Below are 24690 nucleotides of genomic sequence, written 5' to 3'. Positions count from 1 at the left end.
GACAGCATGTAAACGCGGGAAGGGGCGCTGACCTTGCGAGCTATTCCCCACCGTGACCAGGAGGAGGTGTCATCCAAGCGGCGAGTGAAGTGCCCCGTCACAGTTGGTGGAGAATGCGGGCAATGATGGTTGCCCTGATACAAGGGGAGTCTGAAAGACTGTGCAGGAGATTGCCCCTGATAGAACGGGAGTGTGAGAGACTCACAGACGGTTTGAGACAGCCGCCCCTGATAGAAGGGCAGTGGGAAAAGCTGTAGAAGAGACACTTGAGGCAAAGGGACAATGGAGCTGCCATGTGCAGAGGCCTTCTTTGTGAAGGGCAGGTGTACCCTCCCAGGCTGGACCATTGAGCTGCCACCCACTGTCCACTGCTACCACCTGATCTCCTCAATGCCAGTGCAGGTCTAGCCAGACCCCCAAGTTGTAACCCTGAGGTGCCAATGGTGGTTAGACAACCTCCGTCCTAGAAGTGGCTGTAGTTAGCATTACCTCTGTCTTGCCTGGACTGAGCCTCAACCATACCCCAACCTCTGGACCCTCCCTGGCAGAAAGCCACTCACAGCAGTTCCCTCCACTCCCCCATGGAGCAGCAGATGCGTTAGCAATGTTAGTGATCGACAGTAGCAAAGGCAGCTGACATATCTAATAGTGCAAGCAGGGAGACCTGATCACTGTCCATTGCTAGGAGATCACTCACCAACGCAATAAATGCAGCCTCGGAGTCAAACCCAGGTCTGTACCCAGCCTGACAAGGGTCACAGGGCTCTGACGCAGACAAGTACTGTGAGAGCTGTGTTGCCACAACTCTCTCCACCCTTTTAACCAAAAGGGGAAGGCAAAAACCTGGACAGTAGCTGGTCATATAACAAGAGGTGTATGCAGACCCACTTCATCCGGCCGCCTCCAGCAATGGACCCAGTACTTTCCCGCTAACCTTCACTAACCAGAAGGGTATGGGTCTGATGCCCTACAGGCCTGCATGCCCTTTAGGGACAATATCTGCCCAACACATCACCAGAGGAATTAAAACAACCACATCCCTCAACTAGCAAAGTGGCCGATTCCAGAAGGATTCTGGAACAAAAAGTATAGCGATAGGCTCAGGGACAAAGAGGAGACAAGGTGCACAGTGCCAGAGAGAGACCAGGGCCGCCAGTCCCACCTGCGCTCCTGGAAGCCATCGTAGGTTGAGTCATTCAGGTAAATGACGGGAGAGCCTGGGGCCGCTATCGTCCCTCCCTCAGGGATGCTGTAGGACGCCAAACCATCTAGAAAAGAAGGCCACAGAGCTGAGAAAACACGTCCGCAGCTGCTTCCCGTTTCTCTGTCCACAGGAGGGTTTCCTCTTCCTTCTTGATCTGAGCAAACACTGGTCAACAGGGAGCCATAAGGGCCTGGCACTCACACTGCAAGAGTGGGGCTGTCAATGTGTCCTCATCACAGTGCTGGGGACAGGCAGCCCAGGGACCCTGGGTAGCCCCTCTAGAAGGGAATATGGAAACAGGTCCTTACCAAACCACATGCAGCCGTAGAGCTCCACCCTCATGCAGACAGTCATGGGCAGCTCCGTTACAGGGATCACCCGGATATAACGGGCAATGATTGGGGGCCGAAGATCTTTCAGGACCACATCGTATGTATCAATGTTGCCTTGAATCACCTGGAAACAGAGGATGACTTAAGTGACCAGCTGCAGACATAGCAGGACACACACTCATGGCCTTAAATGCAGCTGCAGAGAGTGATCCTGGAAAAAAGAAGCTGGCAAAACAAAGCACTACTTCCTGACTACAACACTGCCCTGAAGGACCAGGTGGCACAATCACAGAGCCCCTCACTGCTGTGTGCAGGATGGGGGGCTTGGGAGAAGCTGAGCTCTGCAGTTTGGAGAGAGTGGGAGAAATTCAGTTCTGGTGTAAGTCCAGTGAAGTGAATAGACTTAAACAAAGGATGATTTTGGCCCAGAATGGTCAGCATGATGGGGCCCTGAACCCTCTGCCTCACCAGCTGACATCCCCTTTTCCCTCACGTTGGAAGCTGTTCATGCTATAATACATGATAAATTTTAAAAAAATTATTATTATTGATAATAACAATCTGACAACATGAAGGAGCAGCAAGAGACTCGTGATGGCTGGTGATACACCAGCAGGAACCCTTTGTTATCCAGGATGTATGTCGTTCGTTAACAAGAGAATCAAAAGCTGGCAATCAATGTTTGCTGTGTTCTAGTCCCAGAAAAAGTAGCTCAGTGTGACCTGCTGAGCATTTCCAGTGATGGAGAATGTCACTGCAATAGTTAGCATTCCACCCAGAGCTGGATTAAGGTCTCGGCCTAGTAGGCCCAGGATCTGGGAGTCATGTGATTATGTCTGACTCCCAGCTGCATTAACAGAAAAAAATGGCTGCTTGTTCTCATGGGTGTTGAAAAAAAATCTTGAAGACATTACCTGGGTGTAACCAATGTAGCACCGTCTGCCTGAGTCTGAAGAGAGTCTGAGATGATAGCTCTGAGAGGACCAACAGTCCTGAGTATAACCCTTCTTTTACAGACAGGCATCCAGCATACTTCCTATCCTACCCACCCCATCCCTTGACCTACTGATCCAGATCCAATCCACCCCCGCTCTGTATGCCCTCCCCTCCTCGGAGAAGGGTGCTCTGGGTGGAGGCCTGCTGCACTCAAGACAGCAGAAAAGATGGCTCTGCAGTTTGTAGTTTAGGTGAGGAGAGGAGACAACCTGGCTAATGGGAAGGCGGTGGGCACACGGTGTCGGATCTGTATTTCAACATGTCTTGGCTGAGCCTCCATGCAGGTGGGGACTGCGGGTTAGCCAGGCGACCCGATCTCAGGTGAGGGTAATGGCTGGTGCTTGGGGCTCAGTTATAGAGAATTGTGCTGCATATCCTAGTAGGCCGGGGACTCAGGCCCTGCGGCAGAGCCCTTGGCAAAGTTTAGCACTGACAGAAAGGTGAGCTGCTCTAGCGATAGGCAGCAGGCAAAGGTAAAGGGGGACTGTATCCCCTGGAATTCAAAATCCCTGCGGCTTTTCCAACTGCTGTGGAAAGCCCAGAGGCTGCATTGAGGGGATTGTCGCCCTGTAAACCCCCCCTTGCACCAACCTGCCTGCCCTGCCGATCTTTCCAGGAGATCCAGTGCTCCCCATTGCGGCTGTAATCGATGCGGTAAGCACGGGCGAACTCTTTGCCTGTGGCACGGGCATGCCGTCCCTGCGTCCCGATCAGCGTGATGAAAAAGAACTTGTGCAGGTCGATTTGGAGGAACTGCACATCTTCCGGCTGCAACAGGCCTGCTGGGCACCACGCTCCATCCCCTTCTTCCCTCTGCAACCTGATGGGGTGAGAGATGCACACCTAAAAGGCCTTACTCCCAAGGATCTAGCCTTCCAGGCGCTCCTCCCTCCCAAGGAAGGAACTGCAGCATGAAGGGGCACAATCCTAGCCTGTGGTTCTTTGGCACAGACACTGTGACTTCTTCAGTCCATCCATAAGCCACTCCAGGGCTTCTGCAGCACTGTGAGGCAAGAGATGAACAAGTGCCCCAACAGCTGACATAGTCACTTTGGCATAACTTATTGCTAGCGCGCCTTGTTTACACTGACATATTTGGTACCCCCAGCCTCCAACGAGTTCAGCAGCACGGGGGTTGACAATGCTTTAAGTGCCTGTGAAGAAGAGACCTAAGACTTCATGTCAGCTTTTCATCTGTAAATTGCACTGTATATATAGATATATGCTATGATACTAAAACAAACAAAAAGCCTACGGTAAAAGCATGCTGTCAGAGGGCTTTCCGTTCACCCCTTCCCCTGGTTCTGGTCATGCAGACAGAAAGCAGAAGACCAGAAGTCCGAAGTGCAGGCAATGTGATGTTTATTGGGGTTAGTTCCAAACAAACACATCCATAGCGCTACATGCCAGCAGAATTTGTTCCCCAGTGTTCCGTTCCCAGCTCTGATGCCGCAGAGCATTTACCCTGTGTCCCCCTTCCCAGCTCTGACTCCGCAGAGCCTTGCCTGTGTCCCCATTTCCCATTCCCACATCCTCCTTCTTAGCAGCCCCAAATATAGCTGCAATGCGTGCCCCTAGTCATACCCCTTACAACAGTGGTCCCCAACCTTTCTGTGGGAATAGCACATTCCTATTCCCAACAGACAGTGGCGGGTGACAAACACCCCGCCGCCGAAATGCCGCCGAGAAGCGGCAGTGGAAAGAAGCCTTGCCGCCGAAATGCCGCTGAGAAGTGGCAACGCTTCTCGTCGGCATTTCGGCGGGCAGTTCTCAGGTGGCCGCGCTCGGTGGCGGCATTTCGGCGGCACGGTGTCCTGCGGGCGCACACAACTGCCCCAGCAGGCGCCATTGTGCCCGCGGGCACCACGTTGGGGACCCCTGCCTTACAACTTATGGTCTTGTTCCATTTTGGAGGGTTGTGAGTCTGGGATCTTCGTCCCACCTCTTTTGCATCCCATGGGAGGGGTAAGGAGTGAGATTGTGTTCTGGCCAAAGCCAGGCTTTTCTTTGGCGTTTAGTGTTTCTTATAAAGAACAGGAGTATTTGTGGCACCTTAGAGACTAACCAATTTATTTGAGCATAAGCTTTCGTGAGCTACAGCTCAATAACTGATCGCTTGACCTTGGCTTGAGAGAGGCGCCAGGCAGCCTTCCAGTGTATGCTCATACACTCCCACCATACCCAAAACACTTCAGTTCCATCTCTTATCTCTTTTCACCCCATCTGCTTTGTGGGCAGAAGCAACACACGATGTCTTTGTTCACACATTAGTAAGGATATAAGAATATCAAAAAGTCAAACCCAAAATTCTATCTCAGGCTAACAAACAGGCCTATACACTAAGAAAGGCCATATGGCTGCAGAGTCAAAACCTCCAAAGGTAGGAAATGCACAATAGACAGGCTGGATGGTGCTCAGGACTGTGTTGCGAACGAGGACCACACAGGTGGATGGGTCTGCCTCAGTCGCTGCAAAAGTTGACGTGTGCAGGACGATAGCTGGTTAAAGTAACTGACACCCCACCTCCGATACGTGGATTCTATCACTGCGTCTCCCCTTGACTTGTGTGGCAGCAAGAGCTACACTGTACTTCAGGGTGCGTTGCAGACTTCAGTTTAAGAGGAGCTTTAAACCTTTATTTTGTAAAAATCTTATTGAAATGGCAAAAAGCCAAAGTACAGAATATCAAATGTGAGCCCTGAATTGCTTATGTTTAATAAAAATGAATTGAAGTGGCGATTTTTTCACTGTATCGTCTCACTTTTTTGTCCCCCTTTTGTAAAGAAGTCTAAAGCACCCTGGGACAGGCCCTGTCCTTTGGCCACATTGTTCCTCCTCATGTGCTGATTCCTAGAATATCCGTTATACACTGGGAGAGTTTGTCTGGACAGCATTTCAGACCCATAACTGAACGTTGCTGTGCCAAGCTGAACCTGACAAGCTTGACGACGAACCTGACATAGCATGAGAACCCAGCCGAGACTCACCGAATACCTGTGCAGCCAAGGTGACCGTTCTCTGAGCTGGGAAAGAGGAGAACGGGAGTTGAAACCTCCCCTCTTCCAAGAGGTGTTTAAATTCCTGTGAACCTCACTGCCTTATTTTTCACTACAGCCAGGACCACCAACCTCGCAAGCAGTCAGGGGAGACCTGCTGAACATCCCCACCCTTTTCATTTGATAAGTGAGTTAATAGAGAGCTAATGGGAGGTCCCCACAGACCCAGCTCTCTAATGTGACAACCCCCATTCTTATCCACTGCTCCACACTGCTTTTCAGAACGGCTAAGCCGGTTTTGGTTACCCTATCTCTCACCACTAAAAAACCACACTCCTCTCCCAGAGTGAAGGACAGAATCCAGGGTCCCTGATCCCCCTTCTGCTCGTGCTGACTAGTAAACAGCTGTGTTACCCACATGGAAAGTGTGTGTCAACTCTTCCTCCAGTGGCTGGTCTAGAACAGGGCCAGCATCTGTTCCTGTGGTTCAAATGGTAAGGCCCTAAGCTACCAATGAGAAGGCTGAATGGTCAAACTGTGCTGCTGACCTTTGTGGGTGGATGACAGGGCTGTGATGAGGAACTCTTAGCCCTGGTCTACACTGTGGGGGGGTCGACCTAAGATACGCTGACTTCAGCTACGCGAATAGCGAATAGCGTAGCTGAAATCAGCGTATCTTCAATCGACTTACCTGGCCCTGAGGACTGTGGCGAGTCAACCGCTGCTGCTCCCCTGTCGACTCCGCTTCCGCCTCTCACGAGCAGGAGATCCAGAGTCGACGGGGAGCGATCCCCGATAGATTGATCGCTACCCGCCGACCCGGGTGAAATCCTGCCCTTAGGGTGTGTCTGTGCTGCAAAGTGGAGGTGTCGTGGTAGGCAGACCTCTGTTAGCTTTTGTCTTGCTAGCCCAGAGAACAACAGCTGTGCTGATTGGTAGCACAGGCTAGTTATCAGAGTACAAGCCCTCCAGGGATCCTGGGTACAAACTCTGGTTGCTACCCCGTGTCACCGACATCTAGACAGCTTGTTACCCAGGCTAGCTAGATTAAAGCTAATGCTGGTGTGTCTACCTGTGCTGCACTCACACCTGTGCTTGCAGCGGAGACATACCCTGGCAACAAGTTTTATCCTGGGGGAGGGGGGGAGGGGATAATCTGTAAATTGTGGTGAGACTCACCAGTTGCACATTTTGCCCGTTGTGACCCACTGGTGAGCACAAGTGTTGTGTGTCCCCAATACACTGAGGATGTGAATCTGTAACAGCTCTGGCTCAAAGCTGGCACAAGCTGTAAATATGCATGTTGTGAGCTCTGGAGGTCATCAGTTCAGTCCCAGAACTACCCACATTAGCTGACAGCTGTCTTCTATATGATGTGACAGCTGGAGTCTCCCACCACCCAGAATACAACAACATTTCTGAAGAGCCCAAAGTGTGCACAACACTCTCTCTTCACACTCATTGTACTGCCGTTCAGGGCCCTGCAATCGTAGTAGGTCTGTCCTTCCCAGGGTGTTCCTGGGTAAGAGCTGCCATCAAAATCTTGTGCTTGTCCACTGGGTACAACTTAAAGTCCTGATCGGAAGATGGGACTGCCAAGACCAGGGCTCTTGCTAATTGATTTTTAAGGGCATTCATTGCGCGCACGCGTGAGAGAGTGAGTGTGTGTGTGTGTCCAGGACCACTCCTGGGATTTACACAACAGGTCCCGCGATGGGGCAGCCAGCTCCACATAGTCTGGAATGAATTCTCTGCAAAATCCTGTCATGGCAATAGGGGTGGGTAGGGGTAGTATCACCCTAACCTTATCCTGCTGTAGGGACCTACCTCCTGCCTCCAGTATGACACTGAAAAATGTGCCCTTTTGCTGCCCCAGTTGGAATTTAGTGGGAATAACCTTTAAACGAGCCTCCAGTAAACGTGTAAGTACTTCCCTCAGGGCCAGCAAGCAGATCTCCCTGTTGCTGGTGTGAATAATACCACATAGCATACAACATGATCAGCCCAGGCCAGACCTTCAGCTGCCTGTTCCATGTGGGTATGGAAAATGGCTGGGCTATTATGAAATCCTGTGGAAGCTCTGTCCAGGCAAACTTGCTCTTTCTCAAAAGTAAAGGCAAATTTATACCATGAATCCCATGTACAGGCAGACTCCAAAACCCATTATAGATATCTAGTGCAGGAAACTACATTGAACCACTAACAACTCCTGCCATCATCTCAGGGTACGTCAGTGCAGGTTTTATCCTCACTCACACCAGTTTCTTGTAGCTTTAGGGTTACTTTATCCTCCCTCCAACCCCCCGCTCAAAACAAACAAACAACCCCACATTGATTACTCTGCAATTTTTTACAAATGCACAACATTACTTATGCTGAGCTACAAAACTGCTGAATCAGGATAAGCTTCTGTGAGGCCTAAATATGCCTTTGCTCCCAACACTTATAAACTGTGATCAAGTCACCCTTAACCTTCTCTTCAATTAAATAGATTAATCTCCTTGAGTCTATCACTATGAGGCAGATTTTCTAAACCTTTAATTATTCTCAAGGCTCTTCTCTGAAGCCGCTCCAATTTAAAACCATCCTTCTTGAATTGTGGACACCAGAACTGGACACAGGATTCCAGCAGTAGTCGCACTAGTGCCAACAAAGAGCTAAAATAACCTCTCTGCTCCAGCCGGAATTTAGTCTCCTATTTATGCATTCAAGGCTCACATTAGTCCTTTTGGCCACAGCTGGAAGCTCATGTTCAGCTGATTATCCACCAGGATCCCCAAATCTCTTTCAGAGTCATTGCTTCCCAGGACGGAGTCCTGCATCCTGTCAGTATGGCCCACATCCTTTGTTCCTAGATGCATACATTTACATTTAGTTATATTAAAAGGTATATTGTTTGCTTGTGCCCAGCTTACCAAGTGATCCAAACTGCTGTGCATTAGTGACCTGTACTCTTTGTTATTTAGCAATCCCTTCCCCCCAGTCTTTGTATCATCTGCAAACATGATCAGTAATGATTTTATGTTTTCTTCCTGGTCATTGATAAAAATCATAAAAGTAGCACAGGGCCAAGAACTGATCCCTGTGGGACGCCATCAGAAACACACTTGCTTGATGATGATTTCCTGTTTATAAGTATATTCTGAAACCTGTTAGTTAGCCAGTTTTTAATGTATTTAATGTGTTTCATATTAATGTTGGATTGTTCTAGTTTTTTAATCAAAATGTTGTGTGGTACCAGGTCAAATGCCTTACAAAAATCAAAGTGTATTACATCAACACTATTATCTTTACTAACCAAAACTTGTCATCTCTTCAAAAAGATATCAAGTTAGTTTGACAGCCTCTATTTCCCATAAACTCATGTTGATTGGCATAAACTATATTATCTTCCTTTAATTCTTTATAAATTAATTCATGTATCAACCATTCCAGTATTTTGGTGCTCCTATCCTTAATCATTCCTTTTGCTAAAGACACCAGAGAGGCACGACTGAACATACCCTAACCTTGCTACCACCCACAATGCAAATAATATTATACCAGCTGTCACACCTGGAATCACCCTGGATCCTTCTGTTGCAGAGGAGTCGGAGACTTTCTCTATCTCCTCAGTTTCTGGGACGTTATTACTCTCCTCTGTGATCCCAGCACAATATTCCCTTTTGCTGCGGATTACCACATTAACAGCCTTAGACATATGCCAAATATCATTCCCAACCAGCATTTCAATGGGGATATTGTCCACCACCCCTACAATCAAATCACCTTCTAAACCTTCCACTCCACATGCACTTTCGCTAAAAGTACAGGACTCCTAGATCCTCCCCTACCATAAGCTCTGCCATTAGGCCAGGTAACACATCACTCTGTTGGATCACACTCCACGGAACCAGAGAAATCTGTACACCAGAGTCTCTCCACTCTGTGAGCTCTCTGTTATTGATCTTGACAACAATAATAAATTCCATATTTGGCTCGGCAGGGCCAGCCCCCACAAAACTAGTCAAGCAAACTGTAGGTGCCTCTGGGGCTTTTGTGCTGATGACAGCTGCATTAACATGGATTGGCTGGGGCTCAATTTCGTTCAGCTTAGGGCACTGATTTTTCCGGTGCTCAGTAGAGTGACACTGGTAACACCTTCTTGGGTCCTCCCCTTCCACAGGAGATTTCTGGTGAGGATTACCAGGAGAGGAATGATTCTGCAGGAGTGAGTGCTTAGGCTCCTAACCACTGGGGAAAACAGGATCCCCCCTTTCGACCGAGTTTGTGCCCCTCCTTCTGTGGCTTGCGCCCAAGGGAGATCTGGGCTTGCACAAAGGCATCAGCCAGTATAGCCATCTCTGCTACAGATTTTACAGAGTTACACCACAGGCAAATTTTTACATCATCAGAGCATGTCCTCAAGAAATGTTCTTGGGCAATGAGATCAAGCAATCAGTCATAATCCTCAGCCCCTTTTCCTTTTACCCGTTTTCTTATTAGGTCACACATCTTATAAACATATCTACTATGACTCATGCCAGCACTCCTTTTAAGATCTCTAAATTTCACCCTATACATTTCAGGAGTAATTTGGAACCTTTGTCTAACAGTTTCCTCAAATTTAGAAGATATCAAAGCTTCCCGAATTGGCATTTCATTAAATACATTCAAAGCTTTACCAGACAGTTTTGCAATCGGTGTGGGGACTCTCTTGTCCACAGGAATCGTATGAACTTCACATAGCTTTTCAAAAGTGGTGCAGTACTCTTCAATGCAGTCTATTCCCTTTGTAAGCAGGACACAGCTGGTCCCAGCTGTGGATTCCTTCAGTGTAGGGAGATGTCGGTGACTCTGGGATCTTTCCATGTTTTTCTAAGAGTTCCAGATTGTATTTTCTCTCTTTCTCCTCAGCCCCTTTGTCCCCTAGCCTCCTGGCTCATTTATGGACTTCAGCTTCCTTTCCTTCAGTTCCATAGCTCTCCTATGGGTGGCTTCTTCTCTTTCTTCTTTTGGCTTTTCAGCTTCCAGCACAGCAGCTGTTTCTTTCAGTCTCACTTCCGCCTGCCACATCTGGTGCTGGTGTTCTCTCTCTTTTTCTGCTGTCTCCAGTCTGGCCAGCTCTACCAGTGCAGTTGTGCCATTGCTGCTCATTTTTATGCTTTACTGTTTTTATTTCCCTCACCCAAAATAAGCAAACAGAAAACAACAAACTGGAGCCCTTCTTTGACTGTCTCCAGCCAGCCCACTGGAGACTCTGACTTTTCAATGCACACTTTGCACAAAATTTATCATGGTCTTGAAAAAGGGGTGAACATAGGGGTACAGACTGTCACAATTATCCACAGACCAACAGCAGTAATTCAGGGGTAAGGTTGGAAATATATTGTAAGTCATCAGTCTTTTTATAGGATGAAAAATGAAAATGTGGTACTGCTGAAAAAGATTGAAATATTTATTGACAGAGAAAGGAATTGATTTGACAATTCCTTCACTGTATATTTCCCAGATTTTAAGGCATTCTGATGGTTTAAAAAAAATGGGATTAGAACAACCTTAATTGAACATAAAGTCCAATGAAAGATATTCCATCACCCACCTTTCTCTCTAATATTCTGGGATCAACACAGATACAACTACACTGCACACAATTCCCACTGGTCTCAACTGCCGGGCTGGAGCAAAGAGAGGTAGACAGCGCTCGGAACAGAGAAGGCTTTAGCAGTAATAACCAACACTTGCATTGTAGGAACTGCTGTTTATGGAATGCAGATGTAATATGCTCTGAATGCAAGACACTGCTAAGTAAGCAGCCACCCTTTCTGGGGGGGCTGGGTAACAGTGAAAAAGTTCTTCTAAAGGAAACGTGACCATCTACTTGCCAAGCAAAGATTAATAAAAGTCCTCCTGGTCACTGCTGCTTACCTGGACATCCAGAAACAGCCAAAGAAGTGGTAGGACTTCTGTGCTACAAATTGCGAATGTTCCCCATTGATTGATGATGCTAAAAGTCCCAGCTGCATAAGTGACTTTGTGTGGTTCACAGTTTCAACCAAATTGTCTGCAACAGCCAACCTGAAACACAGGCTCCCAGAGGCATTGCCCGTGTCCACCAGAAAATCACAAGTCCTTTGTTCACCTATTTATGCTCTATCTTTATGTGACTACAGTATGGAATATAGTCACCTACGTAGGCGGTGAGTTTTAATAAGGCTGATATTAGGGAAACAGGGTTTCATCTTAGGCTAAAAGATTTTCAGTCCAATTTTATATATTTTAGAGTACGATTGGATTGCTTTTGCAAGGGATTAACTCACCGTGCATACTGGGGTCCTGTGGAGTCATACCACTGACTGGAGGCTGTAATGTCTTCATCTCGGATGGTCCCTTCATGCATCCCCAAAGGGTATCGGCATATTGCTGGAGGGGGAACAGGAGCAGGTTAAACATCAGTACCAGACTTTTAATTTGAAGCTCAAGACAATTTTGCTTAAAAGCCCATCCTGGTTAGGAGGAGAAGTGAAGGCAGTTTTATAACAAATGGAAAAAAGGAGAAGCAGACAGCAATCAATATACATTAGAAGAAATGGAGGAGAGCAAATTGATAAGGGAAAACTGATCAGGGAAAAATCCAAAGCTGGCAGGGCCACGGACAAGAAGGAGATTTTTTAAGTAGATCAGGAGCAAAAAAAATCCTAACAATGGTATTGACCTAGATTAACAGATTTTAAGGTCAGAAGGAACCACTGTGATCACCCAGTCTGACCGCCTGCATAACTCAGGTCATAGGATTTCCCCATTACTAGATGGAGATGGTCAAATGGTTAATAAGGATACAGAAAAGGCAGAAGTGTTCCATACATATTTCTGTTCTGTATTTGGAAAGAAGTTGGATGATGTACTCGAATCCCCTGAACTACTTTCCAGGTCACTAGTACCGAAGGACGATGCTTAACTGCATCTGCTAGGGATCAACACTTCAAAATCAATAGGTCTGAATAACTTACGTCCAACAGTCCTAAAGCAGTTGCCTGAGGAGATGTCTGTGCCACTGGTGTTAATTTCTAATAAATTGTGGAATACTGGAAAAATTCCAGAAGACTGGTAACATGTTAATGTCATGCCAGTCTCTAAAAGGGGCAAGCAGGATGGTCTGGGGAACTAGTCTGGTTAGCCTGACAACAGCCCTGGGCAAAATAATGGAAAGCTGGTACAGGATTCAGTCAATAATGAATTAAAGGATGGAGCTATAATTAATGTCAGTCAACACGGTTTTACGGAAAATAGCTCTCGTGAAACAAACCTGAATCCGGTTGATAAGAGTTGTGAGGTTGGCAAACCAGGTGCCAGCTCATGCCAAAGCCCCAGACCGATTCACTTGTGTATGGATTAGTATAGATCAAAGTGATTGTTAAATGTATAAGATGTATTTGGTGTTTAAACTTCATGAAAACCTAACGTGATGTTACATGCATTATTTTCACTTATCTGTGTCCTGTTATAATGTAGTAGTAAACATTTACTTGTGTATACCCCATAACTAAATACCCCATCAAACGAGAAAGAAGCCCCATGGAATGCAAATGAAGAACTTTAACATAAAAGTGCTAATTTCAAGGCAAGTGATCATTGTGTGTGACGACTGGAGGCCAAAGACTCTAAATGCATTCCTCACTCACTTGTCTGTCATCAAAGGAAGAGGCCATGTGGATAGTGACCCTGTCAGCTTGTTTTCTGTGAGAAGAAGCTGTAAGTATGGATTCAGGGAAAGAGCCTGTATCTCTGGACTGTTCACAGAATCATAGAATCCTAGAATACCAGGGTTGGAAGGGACCTCAGGAGGTCATCTAGTCCAACCCCCTGCTCAAAGCAGGACCGATCCCCAATCCCCAGACTGTTTGGATTCTAAAAGAGAGGAATAACTGAACGAGCAGATGGAAATCCTCAGAGTTATTCTGGGTAGCCCTGAGAGACTTTTGGGAAACTGGCAGATCACTACATCTCTGCTGCCATTTGGAATTATAGACTGAGACTCACCTGTATATATATTTTACCTGCTTTAACCTCTCAAAAACTCTCATTTCTTTTTCTTAGCTAATAAACACTTAGTTAGTTTACTACAGTTTGCTACCAGTACCGTCTTTGGTGTAAGTAGCAAAGTAACACTTTGGTATAAGTACCAAACTGGCCTGGGGCAAGTGACCGATCTCTTGGGACTGGGGGCAACCTGAATGTGGTGCGATTTTTGGTGTAAATGACCATTTTTCACATAGTCCGGCTTCCCTGTGAGGCAAGAGAGACTGGAGTGTCAAAGGGAACTGTCTGTGACTCTTTAGAATACTATACTACTGCAGTACTTTGGGAGTTCACATTTGGTCCTGGGATGGTAAAATCTAATTATAGACCATACCACAAGTTTGGGGTGTCTGCTCTGTTTTCTGACAGTCTGCCCTGAGGTAGACACTCACGGTCGTGAGCCACACCAGACAGCATGACAAGGGTAACAGTAATATACTTAGAGACATGGCTACAACTACACTGTAATATACTTAGACTTTTGTAAGGCCTTTGCCTTAGTACTATATAACACTGTAATTGAAAACTTCACACAATACAGTATCACCTGAAATCATAGAATATCAGAGTTGGAAGGGACCTCAAGAGGTCATCTAGTCCAACCCCCTGCTCAAAGCAGGACCGATCCCCGACTAAATCATCCCAGCCAGGGCTTTGTCAAGCCTGACCTTAAAAACTTCTAGGGAAGGAGATTCTACCACCTCCCTAGGTAAAGCATTCCAGTGTTTCACCACCCTCCTTGTGAAAAAGTTTTTCCTAATATCCAACCTAAATCTCCCCCACTGTAACTTGAGACCATTACTCCTTGTTCTGTCATCAGCTACCACTGAGAACAGTCTAGAGCCATCCTCTTTGGAACCCCCTTTCAGGTAGTTGAAAGCAGCTATCAAATCCCCCCTCATTCTTCTCTTCTGAAGACTAAACATCCCCAGTTCCCAAAGCCTCTCCTCATAAGTCATGTGTTCCAGTCCCCTAGTCATTTTTGTTGCCCTCCGCTGGACTCTTTCCAATTTTTCCACATCTTTCTTGTAGTGTGGGGCCCAAAACTGGACACAGTACTCCAGATGAGGCCTCACCAATGTTGAATAGAGGGGAACGATCATGTCCCTCAATCTGCTGGCAATGCCCCTACTTATACACCCCAAAACGCCATTGGCCTTCTTGGCAACAAGGGCACACTGTTGACTCATATCCAGCTTCTCGTCCACTGTAACCCCTAGGTCCTTTTCTGCAGAACTGCTGCTGAGCCATTCAGTCCCTAGTCTGTAGCGGTGCATGGGATTCTTCCGTCCTAAGTGCAGGACTCTGCACTTGTCCTTGTTGAATCTCATCAGATTTCTTTTGGCTCAATCCTCCAATTTGTCTAGGGCCCTCTGTATCCTATCCCTACCCTCCAGCGTATCTACCTCTCCTCCCAGTTTACTGTCATCCATAAACTTGCTGAGGGTGCAATCCACACCATCCTCCAGATCATTTATGAAGATATTGAACAAAACCGGCCCCAGGACTGACCCTTGGGGCACTCCACTTGATACCGGCTGCCAACTAGACATGGAGCTATTGATCACTACCCGTTGAGCCCAACAATCTAGTCAGCTTTCTATCCACCTTATCATCCATTCATCCAGCCCAGACTTCTTTAACTTGCTGGCAAGAATACTGTGGGAGACCGTGTCAAAAGCTTTGCTAAAGTCAAGGAACAACACGTCCATTGCGTTCCCTTCATCCACAGAGCCATTTATCTCGTCATAGAAGGCAATTAGATTAGTCAGGCATGACTTGCCCTTGGTGAATCCATGCTGACTGTTCCTGATCACTTTCCTCTCCTCTAAGTGCTTCAGAATTGATTCCTTGAGGACCTGCTCCATGATTTTTCCAGGGACTGAGGTAAGGCTGACTGGCCTGTAGTTCCCAGGATCCTCCTTCTTCCCTTTTTTAAAGATGGGCACTACATTAGCCTTTTTCCAGTCATCTGGGACCTCCCCCGATCGCCATGAGTTTTCAAAGATAACGGCCAATGGCTCTGCAATGCTTTAAGAACTACTAACTGACAGATCTCAAAAGGTGGTCGTCAGTGGGGAATCGTCACTTAATAGGGATGTTTCTAGTGGGGTTCTGTAGGTATTGGTTCTCCGCCCAAAACTGGTCAGCATTTTCGTCCATCACTGCGGATAAAAATATTGGCAGAGCTGTAAATAATGATGAAGGACAGGGCATTCATACAGATTGATCTGGATCACTTGGTAAGCTGGGCCCATCCAAACCAGATGAATTTGAATACAGCCAAATGACAGGTCATACGGAATGCAGCCCATACCTACAGAATGGGGATTGTATCCTGAGAAGCAGTGACTCTGAAAAGGATTTAGGTGTTTTGGTGGACAAGCAACTGGGCATGAGCCCCCCCAGTGAAATGCTGTGGCAAAAAGGGTTAATATGAATTGGGAGGTATAACCAGGGGAATACTGAGTAGGAGTAGGGAGGTGATTTTACCTCGAATAGGAGACTGAGACTGGAATACTGCATTCAATACTGCCGTACACATTTTAAAAAAAGATGTTGGAAAAAACTGGAGTGGGTGCAGGAAAGAGCCACGAACATGACTGGAGGGCTGGAGAACCTGCCTTTCAGTGAGAGACTTCTGCCAGGCATGTCCTCCCACCCCGTAGCAGGCCACTGACAGAAAGCTAGAGGCTGCTGGACCTGTGCAGCAAGAGGGAAAGGAGCCAGAATGAGGTGCCCCAGGCCCTGAAAAGGGAGTTTGCCAGCAGGCCAGGCCAGCTCTATGAACTGGAGTGCAAACCAGCTGTATCAGAGGATATGCTGGAGACAAAGAGGAGAAAATGGTGGGGAACACACAGCAATGGCAGGGAGCAAGACCACCAGTGGCAAAGGGACCTTTCTGAGAGACTGCAACAAACATCAAATCAACACATTTTAGGACGCACCTGCCCTGAACCCTACCCTGGCCCCAGCCACTCCACTCACATCCACCCACACTACTACGGTCTGCAGTTACCGGACCATTTGGGGTCAGGGCTCAGCCAGTCTATGCATAGAACTGCACATGGTCAGCAGTCCCCAGTGCAGTCCACCCCCAGGCCTGCACAGAGGAAGGGGAGTAAGGACACTGACCATGTGTAATGCCATTACACGGGACATTGCCCTGCACTGTCACATTTGCTCGTGGTGTGCACTGTGGGTTTGTTTTCTGCTTTTGCACTCGGGCGTTAGTTTGTGGTAGATGCCCGGCCTGTGCTGGAAAGCTATACCATAGCTTTTGTACTGCGATCCCATGCAGGTGGACTTTGAAATCACTAAGAGGAAACAGCTACTCAAAGGTAGCAATTTTAATGAGGTCTCAGATGTACAATTCATGCAATTGTACCAAGCCAGCAAAATCCAGTCGCTATGTATCTTGCATCATGTATGATTTTTTGATGCATTCATAAATAAACTGATACAGTCCACCATTGTGCTCACAAACCCTCTCCTCCGCAAACCAATGATGTGGCCACACAAGGCATCCCGTATTTTCCTGTCTCTCCTGGACCTAGCTGCACTGTCTGTCTCCTCGTACAGGGCTAGCACCGTCATCGCCCCAATCCTGGAGAGAGCGCTTCCTACATACGTCACACAGTGCACCATACGCCCACTGGAATGAATGACATTATACGCACTGGCACCCAAACAGCTGTGTAAGCAGCTCAATCTTGCCTTCAGCTGGCCAAAGGCACCATCTTGCTCCCACTCAAGGTGTAATTAAACCTTCTGCCAGGTGCTCTTACATCAGGTCAAGACTTCATGAGCCAGGGGAGTAGAGGATAGGGTGGATCTCCCAAAATAACATTGGGCAAAGACACCCCGCTGATATCCACATTGTTAAGTGGACATAAAGTTCCAGTCTGTCCAATTCGAAAATGCCGGCACTCCAGAATACTCTGCCATCTTGCATTCTGCCAGCGCATCCCACGTTGGTGTTTGTGAACCTCCTTCTAGGGTTGACTATGGTCAGCATAACAAATATCCTTTCCGGTTTATAGAATCATGTACATCTGAGGGGTGGGGCAGACAATGAGCACGTGTGCCATTGATGGCCCAGTGCAGTTTGGGAAGCTATTCACTCAAAGACAGCTATTATTTCAGGGACATTTACAACTTCACCGCCCATAGCTGAACCATAGAATTGTAGGACTGGAAGGGACCTCGAGACGTCATCTAGTCCAGTTCCCTGCACTTAGTCCTGCCTCAATAATGGCAGGACTAAGTATTATCTAGACCAGGGGTCTCAAACACGTGGTCCATGGGCCGCATGTGGCCCACAGAGTTATTTTCTGCGGCCTCCAAGCTCCCCTCACCCACTGCTCCCCCTCCTGCCGAGCACGCCGTGCCCCGCTTCTCTGCCTACCTCCAGGTGTTTCCTCCCTCCAAACAGCTGTTTGGCGGCACTTAGCGCTTTCCAGGAGGGAGTGGGGAGGAGCAGGGAGCTGCACGGTATGGGGAGGAGGTGGAGAAGAGGCGGGGCAGGGGCGGGGCCTCATGGAAGGGGTGGAGTGGGGGCGTGTCAGTGATGCGGCCCTCGGACCAATGTACTAGTCCTCATGTGGCCCTCGTGGTCATCTGAGTTTGAGATCCCTGTTCTAGACCACCCCTACAACAATAATTGCCTAGCAAACATCCTACACAATAGAATCAACATTTGACTTGGACTGGGTTATCACGGGGTCTGCAGGTCACGATTGAGGGTCATCAGCAGAACTGTATGTGTGATAGAGCACAGGACCTGACTAGTAGGGGCTCTGTGTCAGGATTGAGGGGCACTGGCAGAGCTGGGGATTGCGGGGAAGCCCAGAGCTGGGAGAGCGGAGGAGCTGCAGGTTGGACTGTGGGGCACCAGCAGAGCTGTGTGTGCATGGAGAGGTAAGTAGCCAAAGATTCTAACAGCAGGCAGGGCCAGATTCAGCTTATCAGGACTATAACCCTGTGTGTAGGGCGCTAGCTCCTGGAGTCCTGTGATTAGCCCTGAGGGGGACAGCTGCCCTGTGCACCTCAATAGGGTGTTAGCCCCACCCATCAGAGGGCTCTGGGGGTGACCCTTCATCCTGGGTAAGTATTGCCTCCCACACCCACTGCTGTTCCTGCCTCTCCAGAGGGAACAGGTTTCCAGATGCTGCTTCTGAGGCAGGAGGGGAGCCCAACTGTTACCCCACTCCAAGCTGGGGGTGGGGCCACCGCATGGGGTCTCATGTCAAGGTGCATCATGGGCCCCAGGTTGCTTTACACTGGCCCTGGCTGCAGCCCAACATAGCCCCGGAGCTGGGGCTGCACTGGGGCTCAAAGCGGTGGAGAGGGACCAGAGCAGGGACAGAATAGGACACTTGCTGGGGGCTCCAAAGAAATAATGTTAGAGGCAGAGAGTCCATCAGGCCCCTCCAGGACAGAGCTGCCCTCTCATACATGACCAGGGGTTTGGCCAAGACATGGCCCAGCATCACGCTGGGGCTGCTTACGGACAATCCCACAGACCAACACACCTCACCACTGGGACTTTCTCTGACCTTCAACCGACACCTTCCCCTTTCTGCACCGTGTCCGACCCCTCTCACTTATAGCCTCTGACCTGCCCCATGGGACCCCGTCCCCTGGGCATGTCCCCCTCTGCTATCCATAGGCCTATGTCCCTCTGCCCTGGGACTGGATCAAGCACTAAGCCAAGCTTAGCCCAACCTCTCCTCCTGCATCAGCCCCTCCAGAGTCCTCTCCTCCTGGCTGCAGCTCTCTAGCTCTCCTGCCGGCCTGTATCTGGTGATTTACTGCCTGCAGTGAGCCCAGTACCCCAGAGCCAGCCTGACACTTGCCTGTCATTGCTCATCTCGTGCCCATGTGGCTCCTGGTGGTAGCGGGATCCCCGGTGCTGAGACAGTAGTAGGGGAAGCAAAAGTGGATGGGAACCTGGGAGGCAGTGACCATGAAATGGTCGAGTTCAGGATCCTAACACAAGGAAGAAAGGAGAGCAGCAGAATACAGACCCTGGACTTCAGAAAAGCAAACTTTGACTCTCTCAGGGAACTGATGGGCAAGATCCCCTGGGAGAATAACATGAGGGGGAAAAGAGTCCAGGAGACCTGGCTGTATTTTCAAGAATCCTTATTGAGCTTACAGGGACAAACCATCCCAATGTGTAGAAAGAATAGTAAATATGGCAGGCGACCAGCTTGGCTTAACAGTGAAATCCTTGCTGCTCTTAAATACAAAAAAGAAGCTTACAAGAAGTGGAAGATTGGACAAATGACCAGGGATGAGTATAAAAATATTGCTTGGGCTTGCAGGAATGAAATCAGGAAGGCCAAATCACACCTGGAGTTGCAGCTAGCAAGAGATGTTAAGAGTAACAAGAAGGGTTTCTTCAGGTATGTTAGCAACAAGAAGAAAGTCAAGGAAAGTGTGGGCCCCTTACTGAATGAGGGAGGCAACCTAGTGACAGAGGATGTGGAAAAACCTAATGTACTCAATGCTTTTTTTGCCTCTTTCTTCACGAACAAGGTCAGCTCCCAGACTACTGCACTGGGCAGCACAGCATGGGGAGGAGGTGACCAGCCCTCTGTGGAGAAAGAAGTGGTTCGGGACTATTTAGAAAAGCTGGACGAGCACAAGTCCATGGGGCCGGATGCGCTGCATCCAAGAGTGCTAAAGGAGTTGGCGGATGTGATTGCAGAGCCATTGGCCATTATCTTTGAAAACTCATGGCGATCGGGGGAAGTCCCAGACGACTAGAAAAAGGCTAATGTAGTGCCCATCTTTAAAAAAGGGAAGAAGGAGGATCCGGGGAACTACAGGCCAATCAGCCTCACCTCAGTCCCTGGAAAAATCATGGAGCAGGTCCTCAAGGAATCAATTCTGAAGCACTTAGAGGAGAGGAAAGTGATCAGGGACAGTCAGCATGGATTCACCAAGGGCAAGTCATGCCTGACTAATCTAATTGCCTTCTCTGATGAGATAACTGGCTCTGTGGATGAAGGGAAAGCAGTGGACGTGTTGTTCCTTGACTTTAGCAAAGCTTTTGACACGGTCTCCCACAGTATTCTTGTCAGCAAGTTAAAGAAGTCTGGGCTGGATGAATGGACTATAAGGTGGATAGAAAGCTGGCTAGATTGTTGGGCTCAACGGGTAATGATCAATGGCTCCATGTCTAGTTGGCAGCCGGTATCAAGTGGAGTGCCCCAAGAGTCGGTCCTGGGGCCGGTTTTGTTCAATATCTTCATAAATGATCTGGAGGATGGTGTGGATTGCACCCTCAGCAAGTTTGCAGATGACACGAAACTGGGAGGAATGGTAGGCCTCATCTGGAGTACTGTATCCAGTTTGGGGCCCCACACTACAAGAAGGATGTGGAAAAATTCAAGTGGCGTGCTCCAGGGGTCGGTCCTGGGGCCGGTTTTGTTCAATATCTTCATAAATGATCTGGAGGATGGTGTGGATTGCACCCTCAGCAAGTTTGTGGATGACAGTAAACTGGGAGGAATGGTAGGCCTCATCTGGAGTACTGTATCCAGTTTGGGGCCCCACACTACAAGAAGGATGTGGAAAAATTGGAAAGAGTCCAGCGGAGGGCAACAAAAATGATTAGGGGACTGGAACACATGACTTATGAGGAGAGGCTGAGGGAACTGGGGATGTTTAGCCTTCAGAAGAGAAGAATGAGGGGGGATTTGATAGCTGCTTTCAACTACCTGAAAGGGAGTTCCAAAGAGGATGGATCTAGACTGTTTTCAGTGGTAGCAGATGACAGAACAAGGAGTAATGGTCTCAAGTTGCAGTGGGGGAGGTCTAGGTTGGATATTAGGAAAAACTTTTTCACTATGAGGGTGGTGAAACACTGGAATGCGTTACCTAGGGAGGTAGTGGAATCTCCTTCCCTAGAAGTTTTTAAGGTCAGGCTTGACAAAGCCCTGGCTGGGATGATTTAGTCGGGGATCGGTCCTGCTTTGAGCAGGGGGTTGGACTAGATGACCTCCTGAGGTCCCTTTCAACCCTGATATTCTATGATTCTATGATTCTATGACAGGCTCACTGGTTGCAGACCCACCTGGAAGGCAGGACAGGGAATATGTCCATGCCCCAGTGTGGAGCTGGGATTTCCCCAGGGCGTTTCTCCCTGCAGTCTGGGAAGGCTGGGCACGTGGCACACAGGCAGCTGCTCTGGTGCCATTTTTGTAACTTCATACAAATGGGTCCATTGTAAGAGGGAAAACAAGGGGGGAAATGAAAACACACAAGGCAGGAGATTAGGGTCCTCCCCACGTTCGGTGGCTCCCTACCAGGGTTGACTTCGGCACTGGATGGCTCAGGCAGAGCAGCCAGCAGCAGCATGCAGAGGATCATGGTGGGCAGTGGGAAGTGCTGCACCGGGTCAGTCGGGCGCGAGTCCTTCACGGCCAGCAGCTGCCATCTACATTTCTGAAAGACAAAGCAAAAGAGAGGAGATGAAAGTCCTCTAATCGGGGCCCTTGTGGAGCTGCAGACCCTCAGCACTGTGCCCTGGCGCAATGAGCCACAACTGGAAACACTGGAAACAACACCTGCTGGCACAAGAATGGGCCGCATCGCTCTCCTGGCTAGCAGCTAGTGTGTTATGCTAATACTTGCCCGGCTGCTAGTGTTGACTCTGGAGCTAGTCAATGCTGTGGGAAGTTCACCGTCTCACAGCAGAGCGGCTCTGCATATTGTGCCCCTACTCTACTTGCGCTACATTGATGACATCTTCATCATCTGGACCCATGGAAGAGAAGCCCTTGAGGAATTCCCAGCCTTCCACACACACTTCCTCATGGCTGGACTTTACAAAAACTAGACAAGCCATTCACAACACACACTTTGCTTCCCTACAAGAAAAAAAGGACACTAAACTATCTAAACTACTACATGCCACAAGGGGCCACAGCAGTGGTCCCCTCAACCCACCCAGCAGTATTGTCAATCTATCCAGCTATACTCTTAGCCCAGCAGAACAATCTGTCCTATCTCAGGGCCTCTCCTTCTGCCCCTCCACCCCCACAAACAGGATACAGTTCTGTGCTGACCTAGAATCCTATTTTCGATGTCTCCGACTCAAGGAATATTTCCAACACACCTCTGAACAACATACTAACCCACAGAGACCTTCCTACCAACACTACAAAAAGAAGGATTCTGGGTGGACTCCTCCTGAAGGTCGAAACAACAGACTGGACTTCTACACAGAGTGCTTCCGCCGACGTGCACGGGCTGAAATTGTGGAAAAGCAGCATCACTTGCCCCACAACCTCAGCCGTGCAGAACACAATGCCATCCACAGCCTCAGAAACAACTCTGACATCATAATCCAAAAGGCTGACAAAGGAGGTGCTGTTGTCATCATGAATAGGTCGGAATATGAACAAGAGGCTGCTAGGCAGTTCTCCAACACCACTTTCTACAGGCCATTACCCTCTGATCCCACTGAAGGTTACCAAAAGAAACTACAGTATTTGCTTAAGAAACTCCCTGAAAAAGCACAAGAACAAATCCGCACAGACGCACCCCTAGAACCCCGACCAGGGGTATTCTATCTGCTACCCAAGATCCATAAACCTGGAAATCCTGGACGCCCCATCATCTCAGGCATTGGCACCCTGACAGCTTGATTGTCTGGCTATGTAGACTCCCTCCTCAGGCCCTACGCTATCAGCACTCCCAGCTATCTTCGAGGCACCACTGACTTCCTGAGGAAACTACAATCCATCGGTGATCTTCCTGAAAACACCATCCTAGCCACGATGGATGTAGAAGCCCCCTACACCAACATTCCACACAAAGATGGACTACAAGCCGTCAGGAACACTATCCCCAATAATGTCACGGCAAACCTGGTGGCTGAACTTTGTGACTTTGTCCTCAGCCATAACTATTTCACATTTGGGGACAATGTATACCTTCAAATCAGCGGCACTGCTATGGGTACCCGCATGGCCCCACAGTATGCCAACATTTTTATGGCTGACTTAGAACAACACTTCCTCAGCTCTCATCCCCTAATGCTCCTACTCTACTTGCACTACATTGATGACATCTTCATCATCCGGACCCATGGAAAAGAAGCCCTTGAGGAATTCCACCATGATTTCAACAATTTCCATCCCACCATCAACCTCAGCCTGGACCAGTCCACACAAGAGAGCCACTTCCTGGACACTACGGTGCTAATAAGTGATGGTCACATAAACACCACCCTATACCAGAAACCTACTGACCGTTATTCCTACCTACATGCCTCCAGCTTTCATCCAGACCACACCACACGATCCATTGTCTACAGCCAAGCTCTACGATACAACATCATTTGCTCCAACCCCTCAGACAGAGACAAACACCTACAAGATCTCTATCAAGCGTTCTTACAACTACAATACCCACCTGCGGAAGTGAAGAAACAGATTGACAGAGCCAGAAGAGTACCCAGAAGTTACCTACTACAGGACAGGCCCAACAAAGAAAATAACAGAACGCCACTAGCCGTCACCTTCAGCCCCCAACTAAAACCTCTCCAGTGCATCATCAAGGATCTACAACCTATCCTGAAGGACGACCCATCGCTCTCACAGATCTTGGGAGACAGGCCAGTCCTTGCCTACAGACAGCCCCCCAACCTGAAGCAAATACTCACCAGCAACCACACACCACACAACAGAACCACTAACCCTTGCAACAAAGGCCGTCGCCAACTCTGTCCACATATCTATTCAGGGGACACCATCATAGGGCCTAATCACATCAGCCACACTATCAGAGGCTCGTTCACCTGCACATCACCAAAGTGATATATGCCATCATGTGCCAGCAATGCCCCTCTGCCATGTACACTGGCCAAACTGGACAGTCTCTACATAAAAGACACAAATCAGACGTCAAGAATGATAACATTCAAAAACCAGTCGGAGAACACTTCAATCTCTTTGGTCACTCAATTACAGACCTAAAAGTGGCAATTCTTCAACAAAAAAACTTCAAAAACAGACTCCAACGAGAGACTGCTGAATTGGAATTAATTTGCAAACTGGACACAATTAACTTAGGCTTGAATAAAGCC

At 48.4% G+C, this 24690-nt stretch overlaps 1 protein-coding gene across 4 annotated transcripts in view; it reads right to left on the bottom strand.

Moving 5' to 3' along the window:
* LOC142000049 (discoidin domain-containing receptor 2-like) overlaps nt 1-24690 on the bottom strand; it is a 150731-nt gene that overhangs the window by 55030 nt on the left and 71011 nt on the right. For all 4 annotated transcript variants that reach the window (XM_074974069.1, XM_074974072.1, XM_074974070.1 and 1 more), the window contains 5 exons: nt 21905-22043; nt 11828-11930; nt 3124-3352; nt 1513-1660; nt 1163-1268 (listed from right to left, as the gene is read on the bottom strand). In XM_074974069.1, coding sequence (XP_074830170.1) covers nt 1163-1268; nt 1513-1660; nt 3124-3352; nt 11828-11930; nt 21905-22043 — 725 coding nt within the window. The remainder of the gene's footprint in view (nt 1-1162; nt 1269-1512; nt 1661-3123; nt 3353-11827; nt 11931-21904; nt 22044-24690) is intronic.

Source organism: Natator depressus, chromosome 16 (assembly GCF_965152275.1).
Source record: "Natator depressus isolate rNatDep1 chromosome 16, rNatDep2.hap1, whole genome shotgun sequence".
Taxonomy (NCBI): domain Eukaryota; kingdom Metazoa; phylum Chordata; order Testudines; family Cheloniidae; genus Natator; species Natator depressus.
This window is presented reverse-complemented; position numbering and strand designations above follow the sequence as displayed.